The sequence below is a fragment of the Myotis yumanensis genome, unplaced genomic scaffold, assembly GCF_028538775.1.
Source record: "Myotis yumanensis isolate MYYU_CA2020_CCGP unplaced genomic scaffold, mMyoYum1.0.hap1 SCAF_1, whole genome shotgun sequence".
Classification (NCBI taxonomy): Eukaryota; Metazoa; Chordata; class Mammalia; order Chiroptera; family Vespertilionidae; genus Myotis; species Myotis yumanensis.
In genome coordinates, this window is record NW_027223752.1 from 144,763,439 (window position 1) to 144,783,074 (window position 19,636).

The 19,636-nt window shown below is 33.7% G+C and overlaps 1 protein-coding gene across 1 annotated transcript in view; it reads right to left on the bottom strand.

Moving 5' to 3' along the window:
• The window catches only part of DNAJC1 (DnaJ heat shock protein family (Hsp40) member C1), a 202,904-nt gene that overhangs the window by 109,598 nt on the left and 73,670 nt on the right, over positions 1 to 19,636 (bottom strand). The window contains exons 2-6 of the mRNA XM_070432751.1: positions 10,995 to 11,096; positions 10,467 to 10,513; positions 3,521 to 3,686; positions 2,556 to 2,653; positions 1,504 to 1,597 (exon numbers count right to left, since the gene is read on the bottom strand). Coding sequence (XP_070288852.1) covers positions 1,504 to 1,597; positions 2,556 to 2,653; positions 3,521 to 3,686; positions 10,467 to 10,513; positions 10,995 to 11,096 — 507 coding nt within the window. The remainder of the gene's footprint in view (positions 1 to 1,503; positions 1,598 to 2,555; positions 2,654 to 3,520; positions 3,687 to 10,466; positions 10,514 to 10,994; positions 11,097 to 19,636) is intronic.

A 19,636-nucleotide genomic window follows, 5' to 3' on the forward strand; every position in this document is an offset into this window, starting at 1 on the left:
TCTAAGCCATCTTAACATATTGGTTCTATTTTTGCAAATGACCCTAAATGTTAACCAGAAATACGTTAAATTTTACCAAATAAACTTTGTTTCAAATGACTTAAATTAGAATTACAAAGAAGTGTTTCAGATCGACATTTTATGTGATATTCTATTTATAATGTCATCTGACTATACTTTTAAATTCATCAACACTTCGGTTTGCCTACTGCACAGATGCTAAAGCTGGCAAAAAATAATCACTCAAAAAACCTCCAACATAAGAAAATATGTCTTAAAATATTTTTCTGTCACATCTTCTCATAAAAAAAACCCCAGCATGACAAATATACCTTCCCTCTTATTAACTCTTATATATATGTCATACAAGGATTGAGGATTTTATTAAAATAAACAACATAATATGCTAAACAACTTAAAAACAAAAGCTTTTACATTTACCAAAATACTTCAATTGCCTCTATTAACTGTAACCAAAATATATGCTTCAATAAGCAATAAGTATTAAGGTAAACTATTTTGATAGAAAACTGGTAAATAATTTCTCAAAAGCTAGGAACAAACATATTAGTGATCTTTAGTTCATTTCCCTACAAATACAAAATTTTTGTTAAAAGAGGATAAAGGAGAATAAAATGCAGAAGATGGAGGCATTCATTGCCTTAAACAATTAGGAAAAGCAGTTCTGATATATGAAAAATAATGTGGGTAAATCTGGGTAAAAATTATCTGGCTCCCTAGATTTATCTAAATATTCATTTTCTGAAATGAAAAATTTCCTTTTAAAAATTATACCCTCAAAATTTGTACACCAAAATTATTATACATACTTTCAAATATTATATATATGCTTTGTGAATTTTCTAACCAGATGTAATAACTGTACTTAGCAAAGTAATAATTTAACAAAATATGCTTTTGTATGTTAACAAAAAAATAAAAATTGGCATATAAATATAACATGTACCCACATTCTATGATTGATCAAGACTAGCACAGAAACTTTGATTATCTTCACTTAAGACAGAATATCTTCACTCCACTTAAAGTTACAAATAAAATGGAAAACTACATTTTTGCATAATTAGATGCTCCTGTAAACGTTTTTCTTATACTATATATTTAAATGCTACTAAAATAATGTGTGACAAGCTATTGGAGCCCTGTTCTTTTTTACTGACTATGCCTTAAAGATAACAGCAGATTAAATTTTTGTTGCTTTTGTGTTTGTTCTATAGATAGCATTCCCGCCCCCCCCTCCCCCATTTTTCCAGTGTCTTGGAATTCTAAGGTGTCCTAAAAGCAATGTAAGAGTTATAAGAGTAGATAACTAAATTATTTTAGAACCATTCTAAATTAGATACACTAAAATACTATTCAATTCAATCAACATTAGACGCATCCACTGTACATCATCATTCAGCGAGCAAATGCGAGCATAAATTATTTCATGAATAATTAAAACGAAAGCATCTAATATTATATGAAAGAGGTACATTTTACCTGGATTAGATGAGGCAATGCTTTTAGTGTAAGGCAAAACCAAATCCCCAGCTTGCATGGAAGCAAATCATGCCATTGTGGTTTCATCAGTAATCTAAAGGGAAAACAAAAGCAAAGAAGCAAAATATAAACAGAAAGTTGGGAGACAAAATATTTTTATAAAGCTCATAATTTCTGTTTTGAATGACTTTCAACAAAAAATAAATTTTCAATGAAATATTTATGTTGGTTATCATTTATTCTGACTTATTCTATCACGAAATACAGTAGTTATAATAAATGCAGTATGTATAGCAACTAAGAGAAAGCTAAGATTTTGGAAAAGGAGACTCCTAATCAAGTTATAAAGATAAAGAAACAAAAGATCTCTTTCCAACCTAGACTTTCATCAGTTCTGCAAAATGAATTCTCAAACCTTATGATTACTTCAGCTATAAAAGACTAAACATCATCAGAGTGTTCCCCAGTGCTGACAAGCAGATATGAAGACTGTAGCATAAACAAACCAATAGATAAAAATTAATGTCATTTGCAGTTCACTGAAGCATTACTCACTGATGTCATCAGAACAGAAGACATGCAGAATAGTCTCTGATCTCCATCTCACATTGATCCTGTTCTGTCCTGCTGTGTGAACTATTTAAACCCTTTATTTCTTTCTATGACTCGATAGAAGAAATGGTAGTATCTTTCAGAGTGTACTGCATATCACTGCCTTTATCATATTGCCACTCCTGAACTAAACACTAAATGGTAGATTCGTCTAGTAATACTGTTTCTAAAGTTCAGTCTACAAATTTTAAACTACAAGAACTTGAGGGTTTAATTACTTAAATATATATTAACACATCACAAGGGAAAAAACTTGTAGCACTTCTGCTTAAGATCAGAATTTGTCTCATAAACTAATATGGCACATTATTAGTCTTTTAAAAAACCTACTACAGATGTAAATGTTAGCATATCTGAAATGAATATACATTTGAAACTGGATCACATTAAAGAAATATTTTAAAAGTTTCAAATTATAAAATATTTTTATATGGTCCTACCTTTCATTTTTTTCTGAAGCACCAAGTTTCGATAAATCCACACTCTTGCCACCTGTCTTTTTTTTCTTTTCTCTTTTTTTTCTACTAAGCAGTTCATCCTTAATGTGGAAAGAATTATAGTTACAGGTTATCATTAACATGTACTCTTCAAATGTTACCAAGAGTCTACTGTGAAGGGTAAACATTATAAGGGAACATTTATGCAAATGTATGTAGGGTCCAACATGATTAAGTAAAATCATCAATCTTTAACAATAACTGTTGTCATAGTATCCAGTCCTTAAACACACTTGAAGTTTAGCACTGTCAGTCATGTCTATCTCCATAGCAATCAAAGTTTTCTAAGCAGAGAAAGCATTCAACTTTTTCTTGTTCATCAACTTTAGTAATGTTACTTCAAAAAAAATGAGTAAACAGATGCTAATTCTGATAAATGTTTATTTTCAGCATATAGACATCCACAGCAGAATAAACTATGTAGTAGAATTTATTAGACTAAGAAAAATGTAATAACCTTTTAACCAACTGATCTATGAAATCATGAAATTATACTAATTTCAAGTCTTAGTTAAAAACTTTTAAAGTAAACATTGTTTATATGAGAGCCTGTGACACAAAAATTTCTAAAATCATTTTTACATGAAAAATATTTCTATCTGGAAGGTGATCATTAAGAAAACATGGCTCTAGTTTCTACCTTCTAATTTTCAGTTAGATATTGGGATCTTCACAAAATTTTATAACAAACTCAAAGTCACATTTTTAAAAAGAAGGATATTTTCTTCTTATAACCTGGGCTCTTCTTGACTTAGAAACATATCAAACACTAACTACTGAGCACAAAACTATTAAAATCAGAAGTATTTATAAAAACATTGAACTTTTCATCAGTTGAAAAATAAATGTTTGAAATTCCATATAAAATTAAGGAGGCTAGGATCTTTTGATTTATTACCAATACTTACCAGTTGTTTTTCCAGGTAGATTGACCACACCACAGCATAATGACCCACTGTGAGGATGATGAACAAAAGTAATGCCAGCTCAGCATTGCTCATTTTTCTCACCCGCCTGTAGTAGAATACAGGCTGTCGCCAATCTGGAAGTCCATTGATCAGAATATCATCATACCTACAGTAGCAAATACAACAGTTTTTCAAGGAAAGTTTGAAATAAAAAAAACTTTATTTGTATCCATATTTAAAAAGAGAAAAAAGAAAATAATTTCTTCAAAATAGATAACATTTATGTAAATTACCAGCATTACAACAACCTATAAATTGAAAACACTGTATGTAGGTCCAGTCACAGACAACCTTCAAAGGGTACATAGTAATATACTGTGGATACCAGAGCTTGTATTTTTACGAGACCCCAATGATGTGACTTCTGGAATGCCATCTAAACTAAAGGTGCCATATAGTCTATCTCTATCACAGTCTGATGTAAAGTACCCACCATGAAGTCAGCAACAAAAGGAAGGATCTCAACGGGGGGGGGGGGGGGGGGGGGGGGGGGGGGGGAAGAAATCAAGATAAGAGCTCTATTTGTTACCATGAATTATACATTAATTGAATCAAATTCAGGGTAAATTTTTTAGTCGATGCTTTTTCCCCCCACCTCTGTACTATGGTTCAAGGTTGAAATATATATATTATTTTATCAAAACTTCTTAATAATGTAAAAGCCTATAAAATGAGCCTCTTTTAATTTTGTATTACTCACATTATGTTAGAGAATTTAAAAAATGCCAAATTAAAGATGTGTAAACAACCTATGCTTATGTCAGATTTCTAAATAAAACTGTTTATTTGCAAACATTTAAGTGGCAATTTTCTCACTTTTGGCTTTGCTGGAAGGGGAGATCATAAATAAAAGCTTTCCTAAAAATGCATTTAAATCAGCTTTCTTTAGAATAAAACTTCAGTTATATTTAAATATACCTGTCAGACAGTTATTGCGGCAAATGTTTTTAAGGTTAAAAATCAGGAGTAGCACTTAGGATTGTAAAACTCAAAATGGTCACAAACACTGTTCGTTCAAACACACAACCTGTTAATCTTAGTGGAACACAACTCATTAAATATTCTAATCACACTATTTCCAGAATTAAATCTTCACTGAAAGGCCTAATTTGGTGCAACACATTGACCAAAATATTTTAATTAAAAATATTCTGAGTTAGTCGCAGGCCTAATTACAGGAATAGAAATAGGGCCTATATTGTCAGGCAGGTCAGTAGCACTCAGTAGTAGGTTTTTCTCAAGTAAATTGACCGATCTAAGAATAATAGCGCAGCTGCTAAACTGCCAGTCTTGACATGTAAATCAATTTAAATGCAACAACTGCAGTAGCTACTTTTATAGTTATTAAATTGATACCTTGGAAATATGCTTAAAAAATAAAGCAGAGGACTTATTACAGGCAACTTTTTTTTCTGCAGAAAAATAGTGATTATAAATTCAAAATATATTTTATTAGCAAATCTAGAAAACCTGATTTAGATCAACTTAAATTATTAATAACAATAGACATCATAATAACTAATGTTTAGAGCAAAGGAAATTAATTAGTACTGAACTCTTAAAAGACAAATTGTGTACAAGAGTCTACAAATTAAAATGTTGTGTAGTGGCTGGACCAAAAAATTTCAATATTTAAATATTCTCCTTTTTCAATATTATAGCAATTCTTGAACACGAATAGAAAAACATAATAATATGAGTTCATCAAAAGCTATCATTCCTTTCCTCAAAAATTTATATTTAAATCTATCTTTGTAACAATGGACTAATTTTAAATTACAAATGGATTGGTAAAAAGGTTTCAAATGCTATAATGCAAGATGACAACAACTGAATGAAATCCAATGAATGTTAAGTCTTGAATTTATTCTAAATCTATAATGCACTTCAGATTTGTTGAGGGGAACAAAATCATTATTTTCAACTAATCTCTCCCATGAAATAAGTTCATGTAAAAAGTGTGGTTATTAATAAAGAACACCTAAGAAAGTAGCAACCATTACCTAAGAGCATTACTAAGTATTAAATTTGATCTGTACTGAAAGAAAACACAGCAGGACTCACAGTTATGAATTTTATATCAAATATTTTATCACTACCATTGATGAAATACTACGTCTCTCTTAACAGTGACTATTTTCTATCCCACATAGAAACCGTACTCAGTGTACAGCCCAATTTAAGACAGCAAAAACCTCATGCACTGAACACATTTAACAGAACTGGATATTTACTAGGCTATTTCTGCCACTCTAAACAGTCTCCAAGTATTAAGCTTAGAATCAATGCTCTATTGATTTTATTATCAATGAACATTATGGATCACACGCCTGGCCATTTTAAGGGAAGGTAGTTTCCATTATAGTCTGTTTTTTAGAAGATATGCTGTTAAAAGATAAATCACTGCTTTTCTGAAATACTGAAAACAAAGATATTTTTTAAAATATACAAACACTATATTCATATGTTATTTAAGAAAAAAATGTGTTGACAACACATAACATTTAAAATATCACTATGGTATGCTTTTCTTTATTTAACACATAACACTTAAAATGTTCTATAACCCAGCTCATACAAACTGCTCTTAACATTTTGTTAAAAGCAGATTAAGAATGTATACATGCATCAATGTGTTCTAAAAAAACCAGAAAAGTAAATCTCTATGATGAAAATATAATTAATGCAAAAAACCATATGGAACTATAAAGGCATTATCTTGGAAATTAAAACATTAATTGATCAATTCCATGCATCCAACATATGGTCTAATATACGTTTACTTTGTTTGATGTTCTTAAAATGTACATGATGGACATAAAATAATGGTTACATAATCATTAGTGAGTCCCATTCTACATTCTGCAATTCTTCACATCTATTTAGCCTAATATAAACATTGGAAAGCAAGTAAATCTAAAAATATTTAAATTATCAGTAGATAAAAGATTAATGTAAATTTAAAACAGACTATTTTGAAATATAAAACAGTAACTATGAAACTAAAATAGAAAATGTGTATATTATGAAAACAAATATGTAAATAATTCTATCATTTGCCTAAAGTATGAATTTTCTATCAAACTAAATTTTTAGCTTCAAATAATAAAGCAATATCACTTACATCACATTTTGAACCTTAGAGTAAAAATCAATTGTACAAAGATCACAAACAGGAAACAAATCTAATTTAATTCACCTTACTCTCCTTTATTTAAAAAAAAAAATACATATATATATACACACACAGACACACACACATGTATATATCCAAAACTATGGTACACAGCACTTTATATATATTGTATATAAAAATATCTTATATCTTCTAATTGAGGAAAATATTAAAATTTCTTAATCTCAGGTTAATTTTTTTTATTATTACAAATTAAAAAATTATTTTTATTGATATCAGAGAGCAAGGTAGCGGGAAAGAGAGATAGGAACATCAATGATGAGAGAGAATCATTGATCAGCTGCCTCCTACACACCCCACACTGGGAATGGAGCCCGCAACCTGGGTATGTGCCCAGATTGGGAATAAAACCGTGACCTCCTGGTTCATTGGTCGAAGCTTATCCACTAAGCGACACCGACCGACAGGTTAATGTTTATTTTTATTCAAACACACCTGTAATCAAATTTACAATAACTAGGTAATGGATTTGTAGAAGTTTAGCAGATTAAGGTTGAGATAACTATAGTTTTCATCATTGGATTTGTAAATAAAATATGATTTTATTTAGGAAACTAAAAAACAACACTCAACTTTTACCAATATAGTACCATAAAATAGACAAAAATATTAAAGTTGTACAACTGGGATAGCAAAAGAATTTTGGTTAAAAATTTATAATAGACTTTAAGCAAAAGTAAATATGCTAATATTACCACAGCACATTCTAGTGTGTATGTTTAATAAATGATTGGTATCTACTCAGTACTTTATTTCAGCTAATAATACTCAGGGCTTGTATAGAAATTTATGAACAAACAAAGCTGAGCTGTAATGTCCCCAAATAAGCAAACTACCTAAGGAGTTTAAAAAGGGCTACTATGTTAGGCTTCCTTACACTAACCAGGAACACATGTTATTTTCACACTATAGCTGATGCCTTTGAGAGAAAAAAAGGCTTATAAGTTTATTCACAATTGCATTCCTAGGTATCTACCCAAGAGAAATGAAAAACATCCGTTCGCACAAAGACTTACATGTGAATATTCATGGCAGCATTGTGCATCAGAGCCAAAAAGTGGAAACAAACTAAATGTCTACCAGTTGGTGATGGATAAAGAGAAGTGGTAGATGGAATACTATTCAGCAGTAAAAAAGAAATGAACTACTGTATATGCTACAATATGGATGTATCTCAAGAACATTATGCTAACAGAAAGAAGCTAGGTGTAAAAGACTACCTAGTACACGATTTTGTTAATCTGAAATGTCCAGAAAAGATAAATTTATAGATACAAAAAGATCAGTGATTGCCTAGGGTAGGGGTCAGAGTGGGGATTGCTCGCAAATGAACTAGAGGAAGTGTTCTGAGGTAATAGAAATGTTCTAAAACTGGATTGTGGTGGTTTGCACAACTCTGTAAATTCACAAAAATCACTGAATTGTATACTTCATATAAGTGACTTTTATGGTACACAAGTTATATAGAAATAAAGGCTGTTTAAAAATAAAATAAAGTTTGTTTTTTCCTTAAAAAAGTAAAAAGGTTATCCAGTTTGCTACTTTATTTATTTCACTGCTATCCCCTTTTCTACCAAAATTTAAATAATGCACCTGATTTCAGAGAAACACAATTATGTAAGGAAAATAAATAGGAAAACATGTCTATGACAATTTTCCAAATCGCAAATTCCTGTAAGTTACATATTTAAAAGCATGTATTTAATGAATATTTTTATAATAAATAATTGGGATACCAAAAAGAAATTTTTTTTTTTTACCAGTGTAAGACAATCTTCTTATTAGAAGATAAAACTTATTTTTTTTCTTCCCCCTAAAGGAATTATAAACATTAGGTAATTGCAGAGGTGATTTCTTCTATATGTTTAAATACTCATAGGTCACCTGGCCTGAGGCACAAGCTTTAGAGGAGTGATTCTTAGCTTGATTAGTTAAGACTTTTGCCTCAGGGAAAACCAGTCACCAAAGAGCTACTTGTCCCTAAAGGGGTATAAATACTACAGTTGTGTGTATAACTGTCAGATCCATTGTTTCCATTCACACTCTAAAAGAAATGCAAAGGAAACTAATCCTAAAAAGAAAATGTTAGATGAGTCTATAAATAAGAAGTGATTTGTTCTGAAAAGAGAGAAATAATTTCAGCAATTGAAAGAAATTGTTACAAAGTTTACTAACTTTTAAGAAAACAACAAACAAAAAGCCAAAATCTGATGCCAAAGATGTAGGGAGACTAAATAAAGCTATCTTTACAGACACATTCTTCATGTGTAAAACAAAACTTGGGGCTCACTGAGAGAAACCAACTAGAAAATATGCGCAGAATGACCAACACTTCTTTCAACATACTTCTAGGACTCTTTCAACACTATGGATTATCTCAAACCAGAGGAATGCTGGCTATGGTGACTGGACCAATGCCAGCCCTTGTTATAAAGCAAAGAGCACTTCAAGAGAATATCTTGAATCCTTGCTTTGCAATCTGACAAAGTGAGGTATTCAAATTAAAGAGTTAGGATGAGGACCAAGAGTGATAGCTAACATTTTAGGATATAGAATAATTCCAGACAATATATTGGAAGAAAGATTCAGAATGCCACAGAGCATCATTCTGGGGGTTTATCTTTAAGATACATTAATACCCATATTAGCTGGCCTTAGCCTAAAATCTAAAATACCTACTTTTTTCTTTAAAGGTACTCTTTTAGTGTAGAACAGCATTTTCTAACTGCAGATTGTGGCCCACTAGTGACTCATGAAATCAATTTAGCGGATGACAACCAGCATTGTTTTAAAAAGAAAAATGACTAGTCTAGCCTAACCTAAAATAGAAAATATCAGTCTGTTTTACACATACAAAAAGTGTTTTGTGAAATTTTTGTTTCACCGTGTCTGTCTGTCTGACCTGAGGCATGATGCAAATGTATTTCTTACTGTGGGTTTGACTGAAAACACGTTGAAGCCCATTGCAATGCTGTCTACATTCCACACATTCTGAAGTAGAGAAGAGGAGCCTCTCTGCAGCCTCTCTTAAATCACGGGCACTACGAACTGCTGTATAAACACATCACTGCTCTCCGAAGGGGGCACAGAGACGTCTCCACTAACTAACCCTAAATGCAGAATCACTGGAGCAGAGGAAGGGAAGGGAAGGGGACAAAAGAAATGAGAAAGAAGCAAATATTTTTCTTTCATTCCTATCTTCTACATACTCATATAAGTTTGTTCTCTCACCCAAAAATTGGGTTTATTATTTTGTGAGTGAGGAAACATCGAGATGGTAATAACTTGAATATCACTTAACAGTCAAATTCCAAAACATTTAAGGAATAGGAAAGAACGAAAAGGACCACCAGGCACAGATGAGAGCTATTACTGACATATAAAAAATGAGTGGACATTTGTCTGAAGTCAAGTGGTATTTGTATTTCCCAGGGCCTAGACACTTGTTAAACATCTTACCTAATGAAGCCACAACTTGCTAATAATCGGACTCATGATCCTGAAGAATACAAGTATTGAATCAACCTAGCGAAAATTTTCATATTAAGTAACTCTAAATATACATTTTAAAAACATTGCATACTTTGGAAAAATAAAATACTAACTTATAATAAATAAACTGCTTAATGAGACAATTTTTCCCTGTATAAACTGAGACATCATAATTCAAAAACAGAAATGAATACTCACCTCTGCCTTCGTTCATCATCCTTTAAAACTTCATAAATGGCCACCAACTAAAATAGAAGCATTACTTTAAAATAAAAATACTCTCAACTATAAGAAATCACTTAAGAAGGTGAATACGCCATAATGCCCATGCAGAAAACCCTATGTGCTCATAAGTAAAATGAACAGGTAAGACCTTAATTATAGGTAACATTTTTTGTTTTTAGTAGAACCTTCAAAGGTTAACAATGCTTGATACTAAAATAAATCTTTGTGAAAGATGCAAAAGTAATAATTATCTTAACATGTGCTTTTTAAAAGCAAAAGCTGTAATTTAGACAAGAAAATTATGACACTCCAAGAATTCAGAGATTCTAAAATAAAAAATGCTGGTGAAAACATATTTTATAAAAATTGAGTAAACATACATACATTATATTTCTAAACAACATCCTCATTTTCAAATGGAATTATTCTACATATAAGTTACTATTCCTACCATAAACCTTAATAAATTTGTCACAAAACATAATAGCATATTTCACTTACTTGTCTAAACTGAGTTTCTGCATTTTCATCTTTATTCTTGTCTGGATGCAAAGTTAATGAAAGCTTACGATATGCTTTTCTAATGTCTGCAGATGAAGCATCCTGGAGGTGGTGGGGGGAGGTGAAAAACACACAAAGCAAACTTTGTCAGAAAAAGAAATTCCCAGAACCTTGTTAAGATCTGAGAAGACAGCCAACCAAGTGCAGGGCCCCAGGCAATGTAATCTGAGCAATCAGTCAGGCTATGCAACTGGCCTGTCCCACACGACTGAACAATTATTCAATCTAATTTGGCTCTCATCTTAACTTTTCATTACCATACAGTCACTTAAAGAAGACAGTATTTGGCAAAACTTTTCAAACACTTGCCTTCCTAAAATTAACCAATAAATCTTTTTCAGTAATTAAGAGATCAAAAAGAAACAAATTAAAAATTAATACATCTGTGTGCCTTCAAAGGTCTTTATTTGAGAATCTTAAAGCCAGTTTCTGAATTGAAGGTCTACTATCTGTGGTTTCTTCATTGTTATTTATATTGAATTTGCCATCAAAAAACAACCTATGGAATCTCCATTCATGTCAGAAGTATGCCTATTTGAAGGCAGTTAAATATGCATTTATCCAAAATAATTATAATCAAAAGTGTTATGTATATTGCACTTAACACTTTTGTTTTTAGTACTTTAAGGGGTGTTTTTAATGGTATCCAGTTTCTAGAATCTGGTTTGCAGAAATAAATTTGCCTACTATTTATGTATTACTAATATAGTTTAAATATATTTGAAAGGTCATGATAGTTCAGTAAGAGTACTTTGGATTAAGTGAATGTTAAAATTACATTTTATGTCATCTTGTGTGCACAGGTAAGCTCAGAGAACATCACTTTACATGGCAATTACAAAATACAATAACAAACAATAATAAAGTAAAATAACAAAGAACACTGTTAAGTTGGGATTAAAATTTTATTTCCACTAAGTTTAAAAGTTATCCCAATGACTAACATGTTCAGAGTGGGACAAATGATAATAAAGTTGCTTATTAAATTTTATCTCATTTTATAGCTGAATATTTGTCCAATTAATTCCTAAAACTACTAAAAAAGTTCAAATGACTGAAAAACTACACCAAAACAAGAATCTGTATACCTAGGACTAAATAGCTGTTAAAAGAGAGTTGAAAAGAGGCAAAGAAAGACAATAATTAGTCTGTTAAGCTTTTCTTTATAAACCATTACCAATATTCTGGAATTTATTGCTACGGACTATCAATCAACTTAAAATTTCAACTGAAGTGTGAATATTTCTGTAACTTGTAGAGGGCTGAGGAGCTATAAAATTAGCACCAAGTAAGTTTTGTGGATAGTATGGTTATAATTTTCACTCTAATTTGTTAAATGGAATTTATGTATTCCCTATACCTAAATAATAGGTGACATAGTGTAGAAAAGGATGATTATTTATTGAAAATTGGTGATAGAATTTTGTTGAGCAAAGAGGTTGTGTCAAATAAATAATAATTTGGGACTTTAATTTTAGATTGTATTAAATTGTGACTACATCACACTGAGAAATTCCTAAAGTGTAGATTTCTTATAAAGTAAGACTTTTTATATATTTTCTTGTGCTACAAAATTAGTACATGCTTATTTTGGAGCATCTATGAGTTATTTAAAAATAAAAATGACTAATAGTCACGGCAATTCCCTTCTCCCAGTCTTGGCATGCTGAACCCAATCCTCCAATCTTTTCTTCCCACAATATGTACCCTAAATGTAAATGTGACCAGATGGCTCTATTCTAAACCCTTCAATAACTCCCAAGTGCCTTCATCATTGTCTTTTCCAATAATTTAGCTTTATCTCCCACTACCTTGGCCCATCCTCCTAGTCACTCAGATCATTACATTAGGTGACCGTTCTTCTAATGTGTAATGATCTATGGTTTTGCACCCAGCTGTAGATACAGTTTTCTCCTAAGGAACTAGCCTTTCAGCTACACACCAATATTGCCTGCCTATTTTCCTCTTAAAAATTTGCCTTGTAGGGTTATTTCACCAATAAGCTCTACTTCTCAGTAGATAGAACTAAAAACCTCAGAGTTTTTCTTACAAAGACATGCTCTAAACAAGCAGTACCTCAAACTAGCTTATGTATTTAATTTTAGTTAATTACTTAGTGACTATTAACTTATTTTATCTTTTTAACAAAGCTATGACATTAGCATAGTTGTTACCAGGCCCATTTTACTGGTGAGATGAGGCAGAGAGAGGTTAAAGTAATTTGCTTAAGTTCAGACTGCTGGTAAATAGACAAAAATAGAATTAAACCCCAGAAAATGTTGCATCATATTCAGAGCTCTGTTGGCTCTTTGGGTTTAGTTAGTAGATCTGGGCTGTGTCACTTCACAAGGGGCGACAACTTTGGGAAGGCAATGAGAACAGCATATTTAAAAAAAAAAAAAACAGCCGAAACCGGTTTGGCTCAGTGGATAGAGCGTCGGCCTGCGGACTGAAAGGTCCCGGGTTCGATTCCAGTCAAGGGCATGTACCTGGGTTGCGGGCATATCCCCAGTAGGAGATGTGCAGGAGGCAGCTGGTCGATGTTTCTCTCTCATCGATGTTTCTAACGCTCTATTTCTCTCCCTTCCTCTCTGTAAAAAATCAATAAAATATATTAAAAAAAATAAAAAAAATACAGTAAATACATAAACCAGTAACATAGTCATTTATTATCATTATCAAGTACTCCCTATGGTACACAATTATATGTGCTCTACTTTTATACCACCAGCAGAGCAGTAGGATTGTTTACACCAGCATCACCACAAATATGTGAGTAATGCATTGTGCTATGATGTTAGGACAACTATGACAACACTAGACGATAGGAATTTTTCAGCTCCATTATAATCTTATGGGATTGCTGTTATATATGCAGTTCATCATAGACCAAAATGTCATTATATGGTACATAACTATATACACAGTATACCTGACATATCAAGTTCATGAGTTTTTCTGATACTGTGTTTCCCATTAATTCATCTATTTTTAAGTAGTAGTCAACAAGTAATTCTGGAGTTCACAAATATTAGAAACAAATACTGTAGAGAATTTTTTAAAATAAAAAAAAGGTATTCATTAGGTAAGAGAACAACATTCTTATTGATCTGATAAACTATATGGAAAACATGTACATAACTACATTGTGAATACAGTCAATTGCATTTTTAAGGGTAAAGACCCTAATATGTTAGGTTTTCTAATACATTTTATATCATATTTCTACTAGAGAACTGAATGCTAGAACATACATCTCCTATACAGATCTTTTATCTCTCTGGTCTGCAGAGAAATAATTTTGAAAGGGTTATGGGTGGATTAGCCATCTTTGACACAGTAGACATCAGGAGATCTACTGGATTCAATTACCAGAATTCTTTTCCTTCTAAATTGGATAAGGTTATTTGGAAAGTTGGACATGAATTATGTTAATACTTGGATGACCTCTGTAAAGAAAAGACAAATAGTCATTCTTAAAAAAACAAACACAAAAAACAAAAAACAAAACACCACAAAAAACAAACAATAAAACAACAACTGTGAAAGGAATATGTTTGTCAAAATTGTAACAATGCAATGGGACAACAGCTAAAATGGAAGGGTAGGAAACTCCAAGGGTCTGTCCCTGCACAGAAACAACAAATAATCTGGCAAAAACTGTCCAAATTAATCTTATCTGCACTCTGAAAATCAGTCAAAAGGTTTACAGCAATCAAGCAAGCACTTGATCAAGAAAAAGGCAGTTGATTATCAGGTAAGGTCTTGAAGATGCCAATCTAGATTCTTGGTGTGGGTTCCCAGTGCTGGAGGAATCAAAGCAGACTTTGTTCTCAAAATTTGTGTTTGTTTGTTTGGCCTGTCACTGACTCCCTGACAAATTGTGTAAAAGGCTACCCATATTTTATCAAATATAGAACTCTTCCAGGGCAAAGAGGCAACCATCCAGGACATTTGTCAAAAACATTTAAGGGCAAATTTGTTAGCTGGTGCCAATCAGGGCAAGGGATAGCAATTGGGATATACCACAGGCACATCAAAAAGCTTAAGAAAGAAAATTAGCGAGTAAGATGCTTTGGAAATATAGGCTTTTGAAAAGCTCCCACATAGTCCTTAAAAACCATAAGACCATGTGCATACCCAAGGTGGAGTACATACTCAGAAAGGGTATTTAGGGTCTTCTGAAAAAACTCTAAATTCCCACTACTGGCTGATAGTTAGGCTGTGCTCAAGCAGAAAATGAAGGCTAACGGAGAGTTGTAAACTGCCTACCTAAGGGTTAAATGCATGCCACAATATATAGGAACCCACTAGCAAAGACTGTGGATGAGTCTTTTCCAAACCTTTAAGAAAATCTCTGCTGAATCATTAGCTGGCCACTAAGCTAATGAAATGGAGGCATCAGTGGCCACACATGGCAAAGAATATATACTTGACAAATTTAGTTTAGAAAAGCCACTAAACAAACACTGTCAACCAAAGAAAGAAAGAAACAAACAAAACCTGGTGTGGTGGAAGAATCTAATTACCACATTATATATTCAAAATGTCCAGTATTTATTAAAAATTATAAAGCATGCATAGAAACAAGAAAGTCTGGTTCACACATGGGGAAAAAGAAATTAATAGAAACTGCCCCTGAGGAAGTTCAGACATTGGACTTACTAGACAAAGATTATAAATCAACTATTTTAATATGCTCAAGAGCAAGTACAAAGAGCTAAAGAAAGTATGAAAATAACCTTTCACCAAATCTATATATATAAAAAACCAGCAACAGGAACACTGGAATGACCAGTTGCTATGACACCCACAGCGGCCAGCGAACCGGCCTGATCGGGGGGTGGGGCCGGCTGGCCAACCTCCCGTGGCCCCTCCCCCTGGTTGGCCCTGCCCCTGATTGGCCTCTCCCACCCCGATAGAGGGCAGGGCGGCCTTTTCTCCAGGCCAGCCCTGCCCCTGATCGTCCCCCACCTCAATAGGGGGCGGAGCCAGCAGCCAACTTCCTGAAGCCCCTCCCCCTGGCCAGCCCCGCCCCGATGGGCCCCCCACCACCCCAGTCAGCCTGCAGCCCCGCCCCCCCCGGCAGGTCCCGCCCATGATCACCCCCCAACCCCAATAGGGGGCAGGGCCAGCTGGCCAACCTCCTGCAGCCCCTCTCCCCGGCCCCACCCAAGATTGGCACCCCCACCCCAATCAGGGACAGGGCTGACCAGCCAACTGCCTGCGGCCCCACCCCCAATCAGCTTCACCCCCGATCAGCGCCCCAAATCTGATCAGGGGCAGGGCCGGCTGGCCAACCACCCATGGCCCCTCCCCCAGGCTGCTGGCCCCTGATCGGCCCCCTCTACCCCATTCGGGGGCAGGGCCAGCCAGTCCACCACCCACAGCCCCTCCCCACAGCCGGCCCAACCCCAAATCAGCCCCCACCACCCCGATCAGCCCGCGGCCCCTCCCCCCGGCCAGCTCCGCCTCCGATCGCCCCCCCCCCCACACCAATCGAGGGTGGGGCTGGCCAGCCAACCTCCCATGGCCCCTCCCCCAGCCGCTGATCCCTGATCGGCCCCCCCCACCCCAATTGGGGGTGGGGCTGCCAGCCAATCGCCCGCAGCCGCTCCCCCGAGCCGGCCTGGCCCTGATAAGGCCCCAATTGGGGCCAGCTGGCCGGTCAGCGTCCCGCCATCGCCTCCTCCCAACAGGCCTGGCCCTGATCCACCCCCCGTAGGCTGGCCGGACCCCACCCACGCACCAATTCATGCACTGAGCCTCTAGTTTATAATAGCAATAAAGAGACAGAAATTTTAAAAAGGAACCAAAGGGAAATTCTGGCTTGAAAAATACAATAATTGAGATAAATAATTTTCTATAGAAGGCTCAAAAAAAGATTTAAGCAGGCAGAAGAAAGAATCTATAAAATTTTAGATAGATATATTGAGATTAACCAATATGAGGAGCAGGGAAAAGAATAAAAATAAATGAAAAGAGCCTTGGTAAGCTACCACCAAGAGTACCAACATAAAGAGTGTCCAAGAGGGAGAAGAGAGTTGAGGACAGAAAAAAAATTTTTGAATAAAAAATGGTTAAAAACTTCCAAACTTCGATGAAAGACATGAATATACACATCCAGGGTCTCAATAAATCCTAAGTAAAATAAACTCAAAGAGATCCACACCTAGGAATATTTTAACTAAATTGTTGAAAGATAAAGACAGAGAAATCCTGAAAGCTGCAAGAGAAGCAACTCAATGTACAAGGGATTCTCTATAATATTAACAGCTAGTTTCACATTAGAAACCATGGAAACTGGAAGGTACCAGAATGTCATATATAAGGTGCTAAAAATATGTATCAAACAAGAATTCTATATACAACAAAACTATACCTCAAAAATGAAAGAGATATCTCAATTAAACAAAAGTTGAGAGTTCACAGCTTGTAGACTTGCTCTACAAGAAATGCTCTAGGAAGTCCTTCAGGCTGAAAGGAAAAACTACTAGAAAGTAACTAAAATCCATATGAAAAAATAAAGGACACTGGTAAAAATAACTATATAGATAAATATAAAAGTTAATATTCAAGTACTTTTGTTTAGTAACTCCATTTTTATTCTATACAATTTAAAAGACAGTAACTATTAAAACAGTAATTATAAATCCATGTCCTAAGTAAAATAACAATATAAGTCAATGTATAAAGATGTAATAATGTGTGACATAAATTATAGAAGGAAGGGGAACAGGGCTATATAGAATATGAAATTTTTATGACTGAAACTAAATTGGTATCAATTCAAATTAGATTGCTGTAAATTAAGATGTTAATCACAATCCCCATGGCAAGGACAAAAAAAAAAAAAAGAAATAAAATAAAATAAAAGAAAGTCTATAGTAAAAGAAACAAAAGGTGAATCAAATGATACACTAGGAAATAAGATCTGAAACAGAAGAAAGCAGTAAAGAAGAAACTGAGAAACAAAGAAGAAATAAAACATAGAAAACAGAGTAAAGTGGCAGAAGTAAATATATATTATTAGTGATTACTTAAATGTAAATGGATTAAACTCTGCAATTAAAAGGCAGAGATTACCAGAATGGATTATAAACAAAGATGATTCAACAACATGGTGTCTACAAGAAACAAATTTTAGAACCGAACAGATAGAAAATGAATGGATGGAAAAAATATTAAATGCAAACAGTAGCCAAAAGAGTGGGATGTCTATATTAACATAATATAAAGGCATAATGTACTTTAAAACAATTGTTAATAGACAACAAAGACATTATAGAATGACAACAAGGTCAATCCATCTAGAAGATATAATAGCCCAGCTGGTGTGGCTCAATGGTTGAGCATTGACCTGTGAACCAAGAGGTCATGGTTCCATTCCCAGTCAGGGCACATGCCTTGGTTGTGGGCTCAATCCCCAGTAGGGGGCATGCAGAATGCAGCTGATCAATGATTCTCTCTCATTACTGATGTTTCTATCTCACTCTCCCTTCCTCTCTGAAATAAATTTAAAAAGATATTTTTTAAAAAGCAGTGCTCAAAAGGAATTTTACAACTATAAATGATGACATACACACAAAAATCTCAACCTAATCTTTTCTGCCTTAGTGGGCTAGAAACACAATAGCAAACTAAACACACAGCTTGAAGGAGAAAGGAAATAAAAAAGATTGGAGCAGAGATATATTAAATAGAGAACAGAAAAACAACAGAGAAACCACACAGCTAAAAATTGGTTCTCTGAAAATGTCAACAAAATTGACAAAACTATGTTACAGTGAGAGAAAGGAATCAAATTAATAAACTCAGGAATGAGAGTGGGGACATTATTAACACTCTTACAGAAATAAAAACAATTAACTGTATGCCAAACAATTAGAAAACCCAGATAAAATAGACAAATTCCTAGAAACACAAAAACTGACTCATGAAGAAATAGAAAAACTGAATAGAACTATAACAAGTGAAGTGACTGATCAATTAAAGCCCAACCATTAAAACTAGATGATTTCCTAGTGAATTCCATGAAACATTTAAAGAAATCACAGTCCTGTTCAAAATCTTCCAAAAACTACAGGAGGAAGAAATGCTTTCTAACTTATTCTATGGGACTTTGATATCAAAGACAGGCAAACACCACAAAAAAAGAAAACTATAGACAAATATCTCTTATGAATATAGATGCAAAATTCCTCAACAAACTTCTAGTAAACCAAATACAGCATCATAAAAAAAGGATTATATACCATGACCCAGTGAAGTAGATTTATCCCATGAATACAAGGGTGTTACAGTGTATGAAAATCAATGAAAATAATAATACACCATATTGATAAAATGAAGATACGTACAACCATCTCAATGCAGGAAATAATGATAAAATCCAACATTGTTTGATAACAAAACACTAAACAAACTAAGACTAGAAGGGAACTTTCTCAAGTTGATAAAGGATATCTATGAAATGCCCATAGCTAACCTCATATGGTAAACGTCTAAAAGCTTTCCCTTAAGCTAATAAGGAGAATATCTGCTTATGACACCTTTGTACTGGAAATTCTAATCTAAGCAAT